This window comes from Scylla paramamosain, chromosome 3, assembly GCF_035594125.1.
Source record: "Scylla paramamosain isolate STU-SP2022 chromosome 3, ASM3559412v1, whole genome shotgun sequence".
NCBI lineage: Eukaryota > Metazoa > Arthropoda > Malacostraca > Decapoda > Portunidae > Scylla > Scylla paramamosain.
In genome coordinates, this window is record NC_087153.1 from 8,208,654 (window position 1) to 8,227,526 (window position 18,873).

General features: G+C 36.2%; 1 protein-coding gene and 1 long non-coding RNA gene across 3 annotated transcripts in view; one reads left to right on the plus strand and one right to left on the minus strand.

Moving 5' to 3' along the window:
- Nucleotides 1-18,873, plus strand: part of LOC135089822 (uncharacterized) — a 20,742-nt gene continuing 1,869 nt past the window's right edge. Inside the window, exons 1-6 of one of the 2 annotated variants that reach the window (XM_063985919.1) lie at nucleotides 1-127; nucleotides 3,913-5,362; nucleotides 7,224-7,426; nucleotides 7,885-8,007; nucleotides 13,670-13,900; nucleotides 14,612-14,746. In XM_063985919.1, the coding sequence (XP_063841989.1) occupies nucleotides 3,916-5,362; nucleotides 7,224-7,426; nucleotides 7,885-8,007; nucleotides 13,670-13,900; nucleotides 14,612-14,746 (2,139 nt within the window). In that variant the 5' untranslated portion in view covers nucleotides 1-127; nucleotides 3,913-3,915. The other variant, XM_063985928.1, reaches the window with a different exon arrangement.
- LOC135089861 (uncharacterized) overlaps nucleotides 15,110-18,873 on the minus strand; it is a 14,244-nt gene continuing 10,480 nt past the window's right edge. Inside the window, exon 3 of the long non-coding RNA XR_010261664.1 lies at nucleotides 15,110-15,250. This is a non-coding gene — a long non-coding RNA (uncharacterized LOC135089861). The remainder of the gene's footprint in view (nucleotides 15,251-18,873) is intronic.

An 18,873-nucleotide genomic window follows, 5' to 3' on the forward strand; every position in this document is an offset into this window, starting at 1 on the left:
AGCTATCGAGTAGTTTCAACTTAGAATCGAAGCTGATGAAGGAAGTCTACGTAGTGTGTTTTGGTCCGGGCCTTCCATCACTTATAGTTTAGCATGCACGTGGTGTTAATACGCGGATCCTGCTGAGGTGAGCATGGTGAACGTGTTAGTTCTAGTAATTGAGAGGTGCAATGGCCTCATAGGTCGCTACAATAGTAAATTCAAGACCTGAGTCATAACATATTTGAATTATCGTGAAACAGGTGAGGACACATCGGGCAGCTGTCGCCAGTTCTTCAGTGCATTACTCGTGTTTGCAACACCTTGGAAATGTGCATTTATCCAATTATTTTATTCAGTTGATGGTAACTTTTAACTCTTTCACTACCCTCTATTCGGGACGAAACTTTTTTTCTGGCAGTTTTCGGCCCATTTTGAATTAATCTGTTTGTTTTCCCCGCAAATAATTTTTTTTTTTTTTTTGTGTTACCCTCCCCGACGCCCATCCCCTCAGGTACTAAAGTTTTGCGGTGAAAATGAAGGTAGATTAATAATAAATAGACCGAAGTCTACCAGAAAAAAAATAATGTGGCCTTCACAAAGTAACAGCAGTAACACTCTCAATGTAGCCTCAATAGGGCTGGCTGCCGCTCGCCCGTGGCTGCCAATCGGCAGTGACGTACCACCACCTAGCCAAATTTATCTAACCTAACTAACCTAATCTAACCAAACTAACCTAATCTAACTAAACCTTGCTCACAAAAAAGAAAAAAGATCGTAAAAAATCTGCTGTCAGTATTATAATAATTTGCTGTTGGTATATATGGGTTTCAGATTAGTCATTGAGAAGCTCTATCAGATGAGAAGGGTAAGATGAACCAAGACTGGTGAAAGATTTAAAGAATATCGAATTTATAGCTATTACTACTAGCAATATTAAAAGAATAGTATTGGAATAATACAGTAAAACCTCCAATAAACTGAACTATATAAGATGAGGTGGCTGATGGTTTATCTGAAAGTTTGGTTTATCCTATAATACATGTTCTTGGCCAGTTTCTCTGTAAGCCCAAAGATAGATATTTACAGTATATTTTGTTATTGCACATTGCACACAACACTAACTAGTCAACAAGTTTTCACAAAAGAATCAGAATTAAAAAAAAAACATAAGATGAGAAGACAGAAAAGCAAATGTGGGAAATTACAGTAATTAAAGGTGGGAAATTACAGTAATTAAAGAAGTTTATAAAATGAGGAACCAGAAGATAAAAAAAGCAACAGGACTAGATGGAGTATCAGGTTTCATTTTAAAAGAGTGCAGGAAACAATTAGTTGAACATATTAAATAATATGACATAATAAAGTGCTCATTATTAACTGGAAGAGTGCCTAAGAAATGGAAGAGAGCAGGCATAGTGCCAGTTTATAAAAGTGGAAAGAAAGAAGAACCACTAAACCATAGACTTATATCAATGACCAGCATAGTATGTAAGATTTGCAAAAAAGTGATAAAGAAGCAGAGGACAAAATTTCTAGAAAACATGATATAATAACAGAAAAACAGTATGGCTTTAGACAAAAGTGATCATGAGCTTTTATTCAAGAAAGTATAACACAGGAGAGGGATGGATGGGTAGGCTGTGTGTATTTACATAGATCTAAAAAGAAAACTTTCGACAAAGTTCCCCACAATAGATTGTTATGAAAGCTAGAAAATATAGGAGGATGTAACGGAAATATAAAAAAAACTGGATGGAAAGTTACTTAAAGGGAAAAGAAATATTATAACATCATATTTTTCAAGAATCTCTTTTTTTCACCTCCATGGTGATCCTAATCATTTTCTTCATTGATTGGGTCTTCTCATTAACTTTCTTAGAATTCATGGTCAGTGAATTTAGTAAAAATTTGCAAAAAACAGAATTATGTGTGCAGGTTGTTCACTGAATAGTAGCAATGGGTGTACTGACGCTCATGGCTGTGGGAAGTCGTGACTTTGCCTAGAGAGAGGTAAACAAGGGTAGTGTGCAGTGTCATGACTCGTACAAGATCCATACAAATTCTAGCATGTGAGTTGTATTCCAGACAAAGGTCATATACCAAGCAAATTTTTATGTGTCCAAACAGGGCATATACTAAGTTGGACTTATTCCAAAGCAGACATATACTGAGGTAATACTGTGTTATTAATTTGTAAGATCACTACCAATTACTTAGGCAATGACCTGTTCAAGTTTCTTGACAGTTTTCACCAGCAATAACGTAGTTCTAATTTACTCACACTTTCAAACAATTTCATTTAAAAATAGTATCTTCTGTATTGGACCTAAATTGTTCAGTCGTTTACCTGTGAGTGTAAAGACACTTGTTAAATCACTATCTAGCATTCAAAAGGGAAATTAGGAAACATATACCTGAACATCAAAACTCTTTAACAGATTTTTTAGATTACTACTGTCTATTAATTATAGGCAGCTGATGGCTTTATCTGTGTAATTAACATCTGTCAGTCAGGGAGCCATGGCCTGACTGACAGTTTGCTATATACTTTTATTTCATACTTTGCCATTATCTTTGCTTATATGTACACATCATAGCAATAAAATATTACTTACTTTCAGTTTTACATGTGGTGACGCTGCACTGTTACAGCACTGTGTTTCAAAAGATGTGAGGACACACACACACACACACACACACACACACACACACACACACACACACATAGTTTTCGATGTGATGTTGCTGCATGGTTGCAGCACTGTATCACACCAAAAGTGAGAATAAAACACAAACATGCAGTTTTAGATGCAGTGGCGCTGCACCACCATAGCGCTTTGTTGCATCAGATGTGAAGACAAAAAACACATACAGTTTTAGATATTGTGATGCTGCACTGCCACAGGCTGCTTCATGTTGGATGTGAGGACAAAAAACACACATGCAGCTCTGGACTATGTAGAATAAATAATTTCCAGTGTTTGCAATGAAATGCAGTTTTCCAATCCTCGAGTTTAGCTCTATGCCTTTGAAAGAAAGCAAGTGTGACACTTGAAAGGATACTGTACTTAGCTTTTCCCAGTTTTTGCTATATATGTACTCATCTATGTCATTCGAAAACTTCCTCATCTCCTCTCTCCCTTTCTCACTTCTTGCATTTATTGATGCAATTTATTGATCCATACTTTTTCCACTGCTCACACTATCAATGATCCTCACTACCCATCCATAGTGTTGGGAACATAATGAGGGCACACACTTCTCTTCCTTTGCTTCTCTTATTCACACCATACCACATCACATCACTCCTTCCACTCTTTCCTACACCTCATTCTCATTTCCATTCATGCAATCGTACATTCCAGAATATTTCATGCATGTCTCTTGCATTTCTGCTACATCTCTCTTTCCCTTAAAGATAAAATGAAAAGAACAATAGGATGCAGTGTCTGGTAAGCATGACTATATTATTAAAAAAAGATTTTCACTATCACCAAAGAGAAAGATTTATGGTCAGTGTGTTTTACTGTGTTGTTATGATGTACAGATTGGAAGCCTGTAGTCTTAAAAAAAGTTTAGAGCAAACTCTTCAATGCCCAAAGAGAAATGGAGAGATAAAATATCATGGATTATGGAGCAGACTAATGTTAGGGACATGTTGTGTACAATTAAAAGTAAAAAGTAGACATGGGCAGGATGAGTCATGTCTATCAATAGGTGAACAGTTGGAGTAACAATGTTATTGTATTAAAAAAAAAAAAAGTGGGTAGATGGAGAACCAGAAGTTAAGTTTTATTAAGGTGGCCTGGAATAGATGAGCAACAGACAAGAGGTGGTATTATTATAGCTTTATAGAAATGTATTACCTATATATTTATTGCATGTCTAAAGTGTCATTACTGCAACTGAAGCAATTTTCTTTCCTTTCAGAGGATGAAGACCTCTGAAGAAATTAGTGATGTGAGTGATGTGGACAAAGACAGTGAATTTGACAGTGAAGCAGAAGATGTAGAGTTCCAGTTGTATCAGCAGTTGTATTTTGAAACAAATCCAGATGTAACTGAAGCTGACACTGAGAGTAGGTCACCCACAGAGGAACAGCATGAAGAGGAGACTGACCCCAAGACCTGTGATGAACAGGTTGCACAGCTTGATGGCTGCCAACTGAGCCAAGTACATAATCAAAAACACATGCCAGAAATGAGGACTTCAACTTTTCCACTCAAATTTCCAACAGCTGCCTCTAAAATTGATGAAGCTCAGAATTCCCAGTTTGACAATTGCATTTATATAAATACTGAGGAAGGTACAGAGGTTACACTGACAGATTTTACTGGTAATGTAAATGCAAGAAATACTGAGAATTGTTCCATTGCACAAAAGGGTGAGATTCATAGAAACTGTGGTCCTGAAGTTTCTTTCAGTGGTGATGTTTCTCTCATAAAGAAAAATGTGATGTACTTGCAGTCAGTGAGAGAGAGAATGTCTAGCACCTGTAGTGATGGCAGTATCTCTGGTAATGTTCCTCTTGATGTGCTGTATTGTAACTTAGTGACATCTGAGGAAGAGGAAGATGATATTGAAAACAGATTGATCATGAAAAATATAGAGACAAATGACCATGAAAGCATTAAAGAAAGACCCAAAGCAAAATCCAACAAAAGGAAAAGAAGAAAAACTTCATGTTCTGATCATGAAGAAGACTCGAGATGTAATAACCTGCTCAGTGCAGTATCAAAGAGCACTGTGAATGGTGATGTACACCAACTGGAAGAAGACAGCAATTCAGATGCTGATATATATGTACTTCCTCCACCGAAACCTAAAAAACCTGAAATTTTAACTTTAGAATCAAGTTCTGATAGTGAAGAGAAAGCAAGAATCAGAGATGGAACCCGTATAAAATCAAACAGTAATAAATACCGAAAAATTGAGAAGCCTCCTTCTTCAGTTCTCACAACTAAAAACAGAGAAGGAATGTCAAGAAGTGTACATGAAATTTCAGAGATTAGAGGAGAGCATGGAAAGAAGGAAGGAGATATTGTAGCATTTGGATCAGAATCAGACAGTTGTGACGTTGATATGCCAGAAGCTACAAAAGGCACTGACTTGACATTGAATATTGATAAAAGGCTCTCAGGCTGGATCAAAACTATAACAAAGGATGCACCTACAAATAAGAGGACAAATAAGAGGAAAAAGGACATAACAAAAAAGCCACGAAACAAGAGGAGCTGTTCCTCTGTTGACTTCACCAAAGGGCGACCCAATACAACAACAAGGCCTTCATGTGAGAAGTGGACTCAAAGCATGGCAAATTTTTATGATTCTGATGTTTCTGATGACTTTGATGTGTCAGAAATCCATCTTCAGCAATCAGGTAACTTTGGTGTTACTTAAAGAAAACAGTACAATGGAGTATATCTCTAATTTAATTCATATAGCCTTCATATTTTCCTGTTAATGAAAATTTTTATTTCCCATTAGCTTAATTGCTGATATTTAAAGAACTCATGTAATGTAGAATTTTGGTTTAAATCACATAGCTTCAGTATTCTCTTGTTTGAAGAGAAATTTTATTTTCCAAATAAATTTAATTGGTGATTATACAGAAAAGCCTCAGTTTAGTTAAATGTATATTCTCAAAGTTTATCTTTCTTGAGCAGAACATTCTACTCAAACAGAATGTTGCCACTAAAATAATGTCACTCTTTCAGAAGCACATCAGATTTTTTTATTTTTTTTTTTTATTAATAATATCAGCAAGTGGTGATACATGGCAAGTTTGCCTGGTTTTGAGAGGGAATGAATTTGATTTATTAGAACTTGCCCTTAATTTATTAGGTATTTCCTCTGAGCTGGAAGGAACTATTAAGAGTTTTGATTGGTCAAAAATCTCATTTTGGTAGAAAAGGGCTGCTTGAAATGGTGTTCTAAATTGAGGTTTTACTCTACATCTATTAATACTGAAATTCTTCATTTACACCTCCATCTGTCCAGTCTGGGGTGCAGCATCACTCATAACCCCAACCCCCCACACTACCTTCCTGCAGCCCCCACCCCCTATATCTCTATTTCTCTCACCTGGGGGTGCAGCATTACTTATCTCCCAGGGTTCAAAATCTGAAATATTTGAAAGCCGAAACTATTTTCCCCAAAGGAATCAATGTAAATTGGATTAATCTGTTCCCAAACACCAGTTTCTCCTGTCTTGGTGGCTTATGGCAAATGCTCCCACAGCCACGATGGCCACTTCATAACATCTCCAGCTGACAAATTAATTATCAAGAAAGGCTGTATTGAATTAACTTAGTGAACTTATCAGAAGATACTGTTTAAACAAGGCAGGCATTCTCTTTGTCACCAGTCTAGTGAGGGAAGCCATACAAAAGGACACAGAAAAGAGCAACCCATTTACTGCCAAAATGAAGGTGATCATAACACTTAGACATCTTGCTGCTGGGAAAAGCTACTGGAAAAATGCAGTTGTGATGGCATTGGGGATAATTGAAAGCCACAGGTGGCTTGCGATAACTCTTGAGCACAAAACTATTTCTTTACATCAAGGCTCTTCAATGGGATCACATTTACCTTATTTCAAAGGTTGAATTACTGTCTTACACTCTGTGTCTTTCCTCCAGATATATATAAATAAAGTAAATATTTATAGAAGCTATAAATTAGTAATGAATAGTAGCTTTTGCTATGTCTTTTAATACTTGAAATCAAGTAACTTTGTTCTAGGACTGAATTATGGTATTACAACTGAAGTAATAAAGAGTTCAAAATTTTGTTTGAAACCCGATTTATTAAAAAAAGGAGGCGTTTGATAACTTAGGTTCCACTGTACACACACACACACACACACACACACACACACACACACACACACACACACACACACACACACACACACACACACAGCATATAGATAGATACTAGCCATCCTATAAGCATCAGCTACTGTTAATCCTTATAAACTGTCTTGCTGTTGTTGCAGACATCCTTTTTATTATTCCTGCAATATGGTTCATTGCCATAAGCTGCTGTCATGTGGTGCTGTATCTGATATCTATCACCACATGAGGAATAAGTAAATAGATAAGTAAATACTCTGATAATATTTACATTTATTGTGGAGTGTATAGTATTTTTTCTTAAATGAATTCTTATGTCCCTTCACTTAAGAAATAAAGAATTATTTACTAAGCCAGTGGCTTCATGTAAACTATTTTTTTCAGGTTCACCAGCAGATTGGTCTCTCATTGCTGCTGATTATCAAATTACTCGAAAAAAGAGGTACTATAATATACCTGAAAAGTGTAAACGTTGCAGGCAAGATGGACACACGATCAACACGTGCCCTCGAGTTCCAGTCTGCCACCTTTGTTCTAAGACAGATCATTCTAGTCGAAATAATTGCCCTGAAAACTGCTGTTTTAAAGTAAGCAAGTTTTATAACATGTTTTAATTCACCAAATATAGTTGTATAAAAAGTGCATCACATGTGCACTAGAAATATTATCATTATACTAAGTGTTACTGACATGTGCAATGATTTACATTCCTTAACTGTTTTTTTTGGCTGTGTTTGACTTTGGTGGTAAGCTAAGTAAGTAAAGTGCACAACTTTATAAATAATGTGCATTAGCTATACCTGAAGAGTAGATGAAAACTTTGGAAGGTAATGAGTGAAGTATGGATTTGATTAAAGGCTTTTAAAATGAAAGTAAAAAAAAAAAAAAAAAAAATAGTGGAAAATGAAAATTTGAAAGTGATAATAATATATGAAATCATAATGCTAGTAATAATGATGACCATATGAAAGTCTACATTAACTTAAGCCAAGCAGTTGCACTGCACATCCTCACCATTAGTCATTAATATGTAAATTTGTTTCAGTGTGGTGAGGAGCCTCATTACTTCTGCCCTGCTACAGATCTGGCACATACCTGCAACTTGTGTAGTTATCCAGGTCATCAGAAAGACCTTTGTCCTGATCTTTGGAGACGGTTTCATCTAACTGTAAGATTTTCTCTTCCCTCTTTGTGTCTTGTTTCATTAAAATTGATGCATTAATGGCTTAAGAGATAGCTTTCAAAGATTTAAAAAACATTGTTTTGAGATATGGCTCTTTAAAATTTGGAATACTTTTCAAGACTGGTTTCCTTTTCATTAGGCTCAGTTTCTATATATGATTAGTTTTTCTATTCCCTTTTCATATCAAAGAAGTGTTTAGAAATCTTTCTCATTATGAACATGCAGGACTCACTGAATTCCAGAAAGATGCTTTTTGCTTCAGGCTCCAGATGCCACCTCTTTTGGATATTATCTCTTACAAGAGAGTATCAGAGCTTACTTGCAACTCATTTCAGTCTTATTGTTGTTTCAAATCTTTTAGTAGATAGATACAATTATCATTCTTGCCCAAACAGCGTGAAAATACAGGTTGAGGATCCATCATTTGAAATCCTGAAATCTGAAAGTTTTTTGAATGGTGACATGATGTCACTGTAGCAAATTTCACAAAGTGGTGGTAAGGTTCCACCACACACACACACACACACACACACACACACACAAAAAAAAAAAAAAAAGACAAAGTTTAAACAAGACATTGTGCCCATAGACCATAGATCCAATGCTTGATCTACTGCCATAAGGGGGTATTAAAAAGTGGTTAATTGACACCTATGGTAACACACATGTCCTGAAGATACTATGCTCAGTTTAATTTGACAATAACTGCCAGGCATAGTGGGGGGAGATGTCTCTCCTGTGCTCTCCTTCCCATTTCCCCCTTGCTGTGACATCTTCATTTCATTGCTCACATTTATTTTTCATTACATTATAATGACTCCTAGGAAACTTAACAATTAAGAGAAGAGTGTTGTGATGGCATTTGTTTGAGAGGGCCTCAGTGATTGAGGGACTGAAAGGAAGATAGGAAGATCAGAAGCAGCCACCACATGGGTGATATCTTATATCTGGACTTTAGTAAAGCATTTGACAAGGTACTCCATCAAAGGCTCCTGAGAAAGGTTAGGGCACACAAGATAGATGGGAAGGTGTTAGGCTGGATAGAGTCATGGCTTAGCGACAGGTGACAAAGAATTGTAATAAACGGTTTGAAATCCAAGTGGGGTCATGTAATTAGTGGGGTGCCACAGGGATCAGTATTAGGGCCATTGCTATTTCTAATATATATCAATGACTTGGATAGTAGAATTAGTAGTGATGTTAGTAAAATTGCGGATGACACAAAGATTGGTAGATTAATGGGGAGTTTTCAGAACTAGTGGTTGTCACCAGGTGGCAGCACAGACACAAACTCTTCTCTCACATACAAGCAATATCAGATATACCTACAGTGTTATTCTATTTACATGAAGATGCAATGGGCTTATATAATATATTTTTCTACATAATCCCTTCTAAGTAGTAACACAAGTAAAATCAAACTCTTTTCATGAACAAATGTATATAAGTTGATTTTCTAGTGAATCGGCATTTAGATTTATTTGGTCATCTTAAGATTTGCAAATGAATACACTCTCGATTGGAAACGTCTTAATCTAGACAACAGTAACATAAAGGCAACATGTCTGTGACAATCAAAAGTCCAAATTACATAGATCTGCTTCCTAGTTTATGTAAACGGCAATTTTAATAAAAAAAAAATTGGCAACTTGAGTGTCCTGGCGATAGTAATGCGGTTTCTCTAACCAAAACAAACACCTGACTCGGCCGCGCTGGTTGAACTTAAGAAACACGTTGTTGGACAAGAAGTTGAATGTTGCTGTGGTGCCCATCTCCACTACGCCCTAAGCAATGGATTATGGTAGCTGGACACTACAGTAGCAGCAGGATCGCCTGAGAGATGTTTGTTTTGGTTATCGATTACTTTGCCTTGTCGCTCACTTCGTGAGAGGGATGCTAAAATCCCTACAAAAAAAAAATTGCCATGTATCACAATATTACTGAGTAGGTTGTGTCATACTATATAGTACAGTGTGATTTTTTATTTTTTTCATTGTCCAAATCAATAGTTTTTATACTTGTAATATGCTTTATTGAAGATAATGCCAGCAGTTTACTCGATAATCACACAAAAAAAATAATTAATCTGACCACATTCTTTCAATATTATCCATACCGGATATTGAAAAGTTTATACATCATTTCAATAGTATCATGATGATCAATGTTCTATGCATCTTTATGCATAGATTTACTACAACAATATTTTAGCTCTCTTTCCTACAGTTAGATGAGCAGCAACGACATCTAGTGGTTAAGTTCCGAAAACTCCCCATTGGGTCAGAATCGGATGCCATCGCCTTGCAGGCAGATTTAGATAGAATGAATGAATGGATGGACAGATGGCAAATGCAATGTAATATCAATAAATGCAAAGTACTTAGCGTAGGTAGAGGAAACCCACACATTAGGTACACATTAAACAACCAAACTCTGGTAGGTACAGTGTACAAGAAAGATTTAGGAGTTATAATTAGCTCTGAACTCCATCTAGGAAAACAATGCATAGAGGCCAGAAACAGGACAAATAGGGTATAGGATTAATTTTTAGGAGTGTTGAAAGTAGAAGGCCAGAAGTAATATTAAAGCTATATTTGGCGCTGGTCAGACCTCATCTAGACTACGCTGTCCAGTTCTGGTCCCCACATTACAGGAAAGATATAGGTCTATTAGAATCAGTACAGAGGAGAATGACTGAAAGGATACAGGGGATGAGGAGTATTCCTTATGAGGCGAGATTGAAGTTAAATTTACATTCTTTAGATAGACGTAGGTTAAGAGGGGACCTGATAGAAGTCTTTAAGTGGTATAAGGATTATAACAAGGGGGATGTAAGCAAAATTCTTAGGATCAGAAACCAGGGTAGAACAAGAAATAACGGGGTTCAAGCTTGAAAAATTTAGGTTTAGGAAGGAGATAGGAAAAAATTGGTTCTCAAATAGAGTGGTAGATGAGGAGCGGACTCAGTAATCAGGTTGTTAGTGCTAGGACACTAGAGAGATTTAAGAGAAGATTAGACAGGTTTATGGATGGGGATAATAGATGGAAATAGGTAGGTATATTTCATACAGGGACTGCCACGTGTAAGCCTGGTTGCTTCTTGCAGCTTCCCTTATTTCTTATGTGCTTATGTTCTTAAGGCTGCACTAGTGCTTGGAACAGCTGTCACTCCCTGTTGCCTTGCAGCTCACAAGCCTCCTCTGACCGTGAGAAAAGGCAGCAGGGACTCTATTTTTACAAGGCATATGTCCAATGAACTTACTATTCTTGTTTTTGTTTTTCTTTTATGCCCAGATCCTTTCTCTTGGGAGTGACAGCTGTTCCAAGCACTAGTGCAGCCTTCACTACCCATGTGATGGTTGCTTATGATTTTCCTGGCTTTCAGTCATACAAATTACTGAGGCCCTCTCAAACAAATGCCATCACAACACTTTCTTTGTAAAGTTTGCCAGAACCCATTATAATGTAAGCGATGAAATGAGGTTACAGCAAGGGGAAATGGGAAGGAGAGTGCAGAAGACATCTGCTGTACCTGACAGTTACTGTCAGTGTCAGTGATTAAAAAAACTGAGCATAGCATCTTCAGAGCATGAGTTGCCATGCATTACAATTTACAACTTTTTCATACCTCCTATGCCTGTTGATCAAGCACTGAAGCTTTGGTCCATGGGTATGCCATCCTGTTTATACTTTGTCGATTTATTTTGCAGCCACTGTAAAACTACATTAAGTGTATACATACACTTTCATTTTTATTAATTTCTTATTATTTATTTATTTATTTTATTTATTTATTTATTTATTTATTTATTTATTTATTTTATTTTTATTTTTTTTCAATTATACATTCAGGGAATTCAAGTGACTTTGGCCACTTATGGGTGTGTAGCCCCACCAGGGTCACAAAAATGTTACTTCTCTCACTGAGTAACTGCCAGCATCAAGGCACAAACTTGCTACCTTGCAGCCACAAGTCGAGCACTATACCACTGACCCATCTGGTCCCCCGTAAGGTTTTATAAAAAAAAAAAAAAAACAGTCAGTGTGTCTTCCTTTCCTAAATCAAAAAAGTGTCTGTTCCCAAGGTTTTCAGATAAGAGAGTGTGAACTTGTACAAGCTTTTTCAGTCTATTTACTTGTTATAAGCATTTCATTTTTAATCAGGCTCCTTTTCTATTTCTTCTAATAACGATGCTCATATGTCACATGCTGATGAATCATGCTCTTGAGAAGTAGGAGCAGATGAAATTGATTCATGGAGTGATGGTGTGTCACAATGGGTGACAGAGGTGTGAGGTCTGGCAGGAGATGCATGTGCATAACTTCACGTCCCTCATTTCTTGTACTTTATTTATTTATTTATTTTTTCTTCGACATGTCTGATGTGAGGGAATGTTGTTGTTTTTATCTTGATAATTTGAGTATTTTTGGTGTCATTAATATGATTGTGCTATGTCAGTAGTGTGTAAGTTAGTGTGTATATGTGTGCATGTGTGTGTGTGTTTATCAGATGACATCTGCTTCTACTGCTGCCACAGTTTGAGATAGAAATCACTGCTCACCACTTATTGGTTGTTATTGGATGCTGTTGAGTTGATGATAGCAGCAACAGATCTGGTGGCTTGTTGATTACTGTTGAAGCTTTAAGTTCTGCGATGTAGATATATGGTAACGTGGAGTTGTTTGGGTAGTAGTTTAAGTATTATAGTTTTATATGCGAGTAAAGGAGACACAAAAACACATTTCACCTTTCTTCTTTTACTGATAACAGTACAGGCGATAAGATTTTGAAGTCTGAGAGAGAGAGAGAGAGAGAGAGAGAGAGAGAGAGAGAGAGAGAGAGAGAGAGAGAGAGAGAGAGAGAGAGAGAGAGAGAGAGAGAGAGAGAATTCCGAGCTATAGTAGAGCTGATCAGGAAAAACATTCCAGTTTTCATTCTTCCTTTATTTCTTGCAAGAAATAAAGGAAGAAAGAAAACTGTATGCTTTCCCTGTATATATATATATACTGTATGCTTTCCCCTGTATATATATATATATATATATATATATATATATATATATATATATATATATATATATATATATATATATATATATATATATATATATATATTTTAAAGTAAGGGGACTATATAATTTGAAGCATATTGTAATTTTGGCCTTACTATTGTAGTGATTATTTATTTCATTATGTACTAGGAAGTAAAAGGCCACCACTAGTGTTCTACATGTGCTTCTCCAGATATCTTTCTTATATGCTTCTGATCCGTTGTCATCCTATATCACTATTCCTAGATATTTTTCTTCTTTCATGTGTGATGTATAATTTTCAGATTTAAGTCTTTATATAGATGATATAGTCATTCTTCCCAAATTTAAACAGATGACATTCAGTTGGTACTGAATTCATTTTTTTTTTTTATTAATTAATTGATTTTTTTTTTTTTTTGGTGTGTGTGTGTGTGTATAAATACATTGTCCAGAAGCTTCATTATTCAGATAACATAGTTATAAGGGATTTCGAATTCAGTTTTACTTCACTAGTTTTAAGGTCTTTCCTTTATTCTGGATTTGCAAACATGAGTGTGTTATTGATAATGGTGATAACAGCGTGGTAAAATTAATACACAATTCTTCTCCTTCAGACCAATGGAATGGCAGCTAAGGCTCCTACAGAACACCTCATGAGACCATTAGGGGAGCGATACTGTTACAGCTGTGGCAGACAAGGTCACTACGGCCACGAATGCCCCACTAGATATCGGAACAGATCATATACACATGTCCCTCAGTCTGTTGTTAGCTACTGCTCTCCTGTAAACTTAATTGGTGGCAATTTTGCAGTCAATGTTGATGGAACACTGTCATCAGCAGTAGTAAGTATTTTTTATTTTCTCAAGATTTTTTTCCCTGAAGAAATTTTTCATACAAAAAGTGCAGTTTACACAAAAATCTTTACTCATTTCACTATCCGTTGGTTTGCTCTGCCTTTGTAGATTAATTTGCATGCTCATATTCTCTTGAAGATTTGTAGCTAGACAAAAGACCTAAACTACCAGAAATTACTTAGGACTAGACCTAAAATTCATCCTTATCCCTAGTTACTCTGGGAGGGGAGGATTAATCCACATCTGCCACACTTTAGCAAGCATACATATACACGTTTCTCCAAATCAGAGCCTAACAGTAAGATTGGTTATGATTAACCCATGTTGCATTTTATCTGAAGAGATCATCATCATCTCATGTTGGCATTTTCCATTTACATATGGGTTTGTGTATCTGATTTCTTCAGATACGGATGAAGTATTCAGAACTACATTTATTCCCAGTATCTATCATCCCATACATTTCATTATTTATCCTTAGTCTTATCCATTTATTTTTCTCCATTTAATAAGCATGTAACTTTTGCAGCATCTCATACATAACCATCTCATTCCACACAACCACTGCTCTTTGTTGCATAACTGAATCCCTATATCTTGTAAGTGTAGGTCATTAAAACCATGGTGTTGGTTAACATGGTCATATTGTCTACTACTAATATATTTACAGGAGGTAAATGTGTACTAATATATTTACAGGAGGTAAATTTGACCACAATGCACATCAAATCAAGAGATGTAGGAAGAATAATAGGGCAGAAAGGAGCAGTGATAAAGTCAGTCATCAAGGAATCTGGTGCTCATGTCCGTATCGTCCAAGAGGGAAAACCACAGGTATGCATTTAATTCTTTTCTCATTCCTCTTCTTTATTCAACAGTGTAGAACAGCATCAGGTTATAACTAGATTTCTGGAACTAAAATTAAATTCCTTTTAGTCTTAAATTAACTTCTCAAACCAGGGTTCATGAAATTGTGCTACAAAGTTCATTCATGCCAAGGGATAAGAATTGTCTTACTTTTTGGATTTCATCTCCATTGCCTTTCAATCTTCTGTCCTTTGTGACTTGAAATAATTTGTCTATTCATTCTTTCATTACTGGAATTCTTGCAGTTCCAGAATAGGTACCAGTAGAACTTTTGCATTCTGTTTTTTGTCTTCCAATGGCATCTTCTGCTTATGAATCTGTCAGTAATTGCAAGGAACCATGACTGGAGAATATGGAGGGAGCCTTGAAGAATTTGGTCCTTGGCCAAGTGCCAAATTTATCAAGTTCTGCAGGCCTCCTACTCTCCCAATGTAGCTTGTTAAGACATCTGGTTGAAAATGCCACTGAAATCTGAGAAAACATCATGTAAAGTGCAATGGAACAAAAGATAGCTCTTTCAGAACAGGACATTGACAATGTCAATGTTTCCAGTAGTAATAGAACCAATGGACTAAATATGTTATCACATGGGGTGCACTCTAAAAGATTAACCATGTTGGGAGTTAAAACTCTATTGTCATAATTTACACCACATAAGAAATACATTGCCTTTTACACCTTAAATGGCTTGCAACTCTAACTGCTGTGAATCTTACATGCTCTCACCCAACTCCAAATAATAAGTGTTTCTAACTCCCCAATAATAGTGTGATCACATTATGACAACATATACACTTTATGCCTCCTGGAGTATGAAGGCTCACCATTTTTCACTGAAAGAGCAAAAATGTTTGGGCCACCACAAGCAAGCTGGAGAGGGCCTGTATCATTGCCTTAGGCCAGGAGGAGTAAAGATAAAGAAGATTGCTGCTGTTGTTGGCCACCATAGAGCCACAATCTTTAGCATCCTTGCCACCAACAAAGGTCAGAATGAAAATAGTTCCCCTGCCTTAGCTTCATCCTGGCAAGCAGAGAAATACTTCCATGAAGACTGATGCACCCTTAAGGTGTACTTTAAAAAAAATACTCTCATTACATATGGGGAAATCAGTAAGGAACTCTTAGAACTGCTGCATAATGTGTCAGAATAAGACTTGGACAGGGGAACTTCATTCTCATTCAGACCTTTTGTGAAAGATAGTGGCAGTCTCATTTATCTTGATTCCTCCTTGCTTCAGGTCCTGTTCATCTTGCTTGTGATGGTCCCACAGGTAGGTAAATTTGGGGACAATACATTAATTCTGGACCCTCACATCATCGCACTATTAATAGAAAGTTACCAGCACTTACCATTTGGAGCTGGACAACCACATGTAAATTTATAGTGGGTGGAATTGCAAGCCTTTTTTATTGGTGATTATAAATGGCAGGTTGTAATTTAATCTGCTGACACTAATTATATTTGATCTATTATCATGACCACATGGAAATGGGAATGGGGGAATCTGATCTGGGACCTGAAAAATTCAGGACATGTAATTGTTGCATACTGTTCTCCACTTTATCCAGAACACTATCTAGAGAAAAGTCTGCTTACTGGTAATTGTTGCATACTGTTCTCCACTTTATCCAGGACACTATCTAGAGAAAAGTCGGCTTACTGAGTGAGTCTACTCTCATTCCAAGTATGTCATCATCTTTGGAAATGCATGGATATTCTTTTAGTTTCACCCACTGTCACATGTGAGAAAGTTAATGGTACTGAAATTATATTAAAAAACTTTCTAAATACAAATGTGCAACTGCATCATCCAAGAGGACTTAAAGATATTTAAAGGAGAATTTTATAGCTCAACACATTATTTTGTATTAATAAGACTGCAAATTGATGGAAACTATTATAGGGCATCAGCAAAGTAGCCCAAGCTACAAAACATAGTTTTTAACTGCAAGATACAAATTTAATCCTGTCTTTACCATATTGAGATAAGGCACGTATAAACATTCACAGGTATTCCCTCAGCAAGCTTGAGCTTGCTGCACCAGCATCCTTTCACTTTACACATAGATATCATTAAATATCTTGTATGTCAATATTTGGAAAAGAATAGCTCAAAAGATTAATTAATGCATATCCTATGCTTTGGCAAAAGCAGATCTTGATTCTAGATGTTGGTTCTGGGGTAACATCATTTGTCTGATTTAAAAAAAAAAAAATCCTGGATCCTGTACACCATTAGCCTGCTGCAGCAACTCGTTTTTGTACTGCAGTGGAGCAGCAGAACCAACATTATAAATTTTATGCAACCTTCTTCTTGTATGTATGATTTTACAAATATTGGGAGATCAGCAGTGATTTACTGCTGTCATCACAATAACTACTCATTTTGGCTTAAATAACTCTGCATATTCTTAAGTTAAAATGTATTCTATAGGAACAAATAAAGGTTTGCCAATTGAGTCACAGCTAATCATGCAACACTTACAGGTTCATGGGAAAATTGAAACAGTTTACTTCTGTTAGTCTATTTGGGAACATGACTCAGATTTCTTGACTAGAAAAAAAATTGCTGCATACAAGAAGAGCAAATTGCAATCTAACTAGTTCACAGGGCAGCAACTGGCTCAGCCATGCATTTTGAGTGGCACAGTCATAGTAGGTTAGAACAATAGTGGTACCTAAAATTTTTTTAAACAAAGTTGAGGCTGCTGGAGCATTGCAGCAACTTTCAACCCCAAGTGGAGATAATGTTCCTGTTAGTTATGGTCACTGTCGTGATAATTCATTGCACTAACGATATCAGGTTATCAGTTGTCAGATAATTATTTTTCCTGCATTATTGATTCATCAGTATCACCAATACTCTTGGTTCCAAACTAGCAGTAATTGATGATCTTAGTTTTTGGAACATAAGCATGTTGAAGTTTAAATGTAGTTTTAACAATACTTTTCATTTGTGAAGAGACAGGATAAACATTGAATTTTAATTTTTATCTAAGACTTTTCCAAGTTTTCTAAGTTAACAATAAAATAATCAAAATTTGGATTGATCAGTTTTTTATTTAAAATATTAATATCGTTATTGCTAGTATTGGAATTTTGGATTTATCGGTTATCATACAATAAATTCATTGCCAGTTATCGATTATTGGTTATTGGCGATAAGGTTATCTTTATTGATTTTATCAGTTACTGTGTAAATTTTTTCATTATCGTGCCCACCAGCTATGGTTATGGCTAGATATTCTTGGCAAAAGTAAACTAATTTCTCAATGTTAAAAGATAAATCTGAAAAAAAAATCCTTGAAATTATATTCACATTAAATTTAGAGAAAATGTCAAATTGGCAATGCACCAGTAGGTCAGCCATGATAGTGTAGTGTGTTACTCCTTCCTGATCCTCCCATCTTTATCCAGTGGTTAACACATCTTGCTCAGCACAGTCTCACTGGTACTGATCACTTGTTTAAAACAGCATCAATGATGAAAAAGCTATGAGAGTGCTGGAATGACATTGTATGGGCACTAGGCAGACAGTTGCTGTGACCATCTTGGTAGCAGCTGACAAAACCAACAGTAGTGTTCAGTAGATCACCACCAACATGCTGCATTTAGCACAGATCTGATACATATTTTCCACTTGATTAATTCTCTTCTTTAGGAAAGCAAACTTATCTTTCTACAATGAAATCAAGTATCCCACATTATAAGGGCTACTTATGTGACAAAGAAAAAACAAAAATGAAAAGGTGCAATAAAAATTGACGAATTTTCAACAGCTATAACTTTATTTTCTATGCCACGTCTGAATGGCTTCTGGTCAAAGTGGGTCTTTATTTTCTATGCCATGTCTGAATGGCTTCTGGTCAAAGTGGGTCATGTAAGATCTGTAATGTCACCATGGCTGCTTAACATCTATATGGATGGTGTGAGGAGAGAAGTGAATGCTAAATTGTTTGATAGGGAATTAGGTCTAGTAACAGCAGAGGGTAAAGAATTGGGTGTGAATCAATTGCTGTTTACAGATGACACAGCATTGGTGGCAGATACAGAAGTTAACTAGGCTGGTAGAGGAGTTTGGATAGGTGTGCAG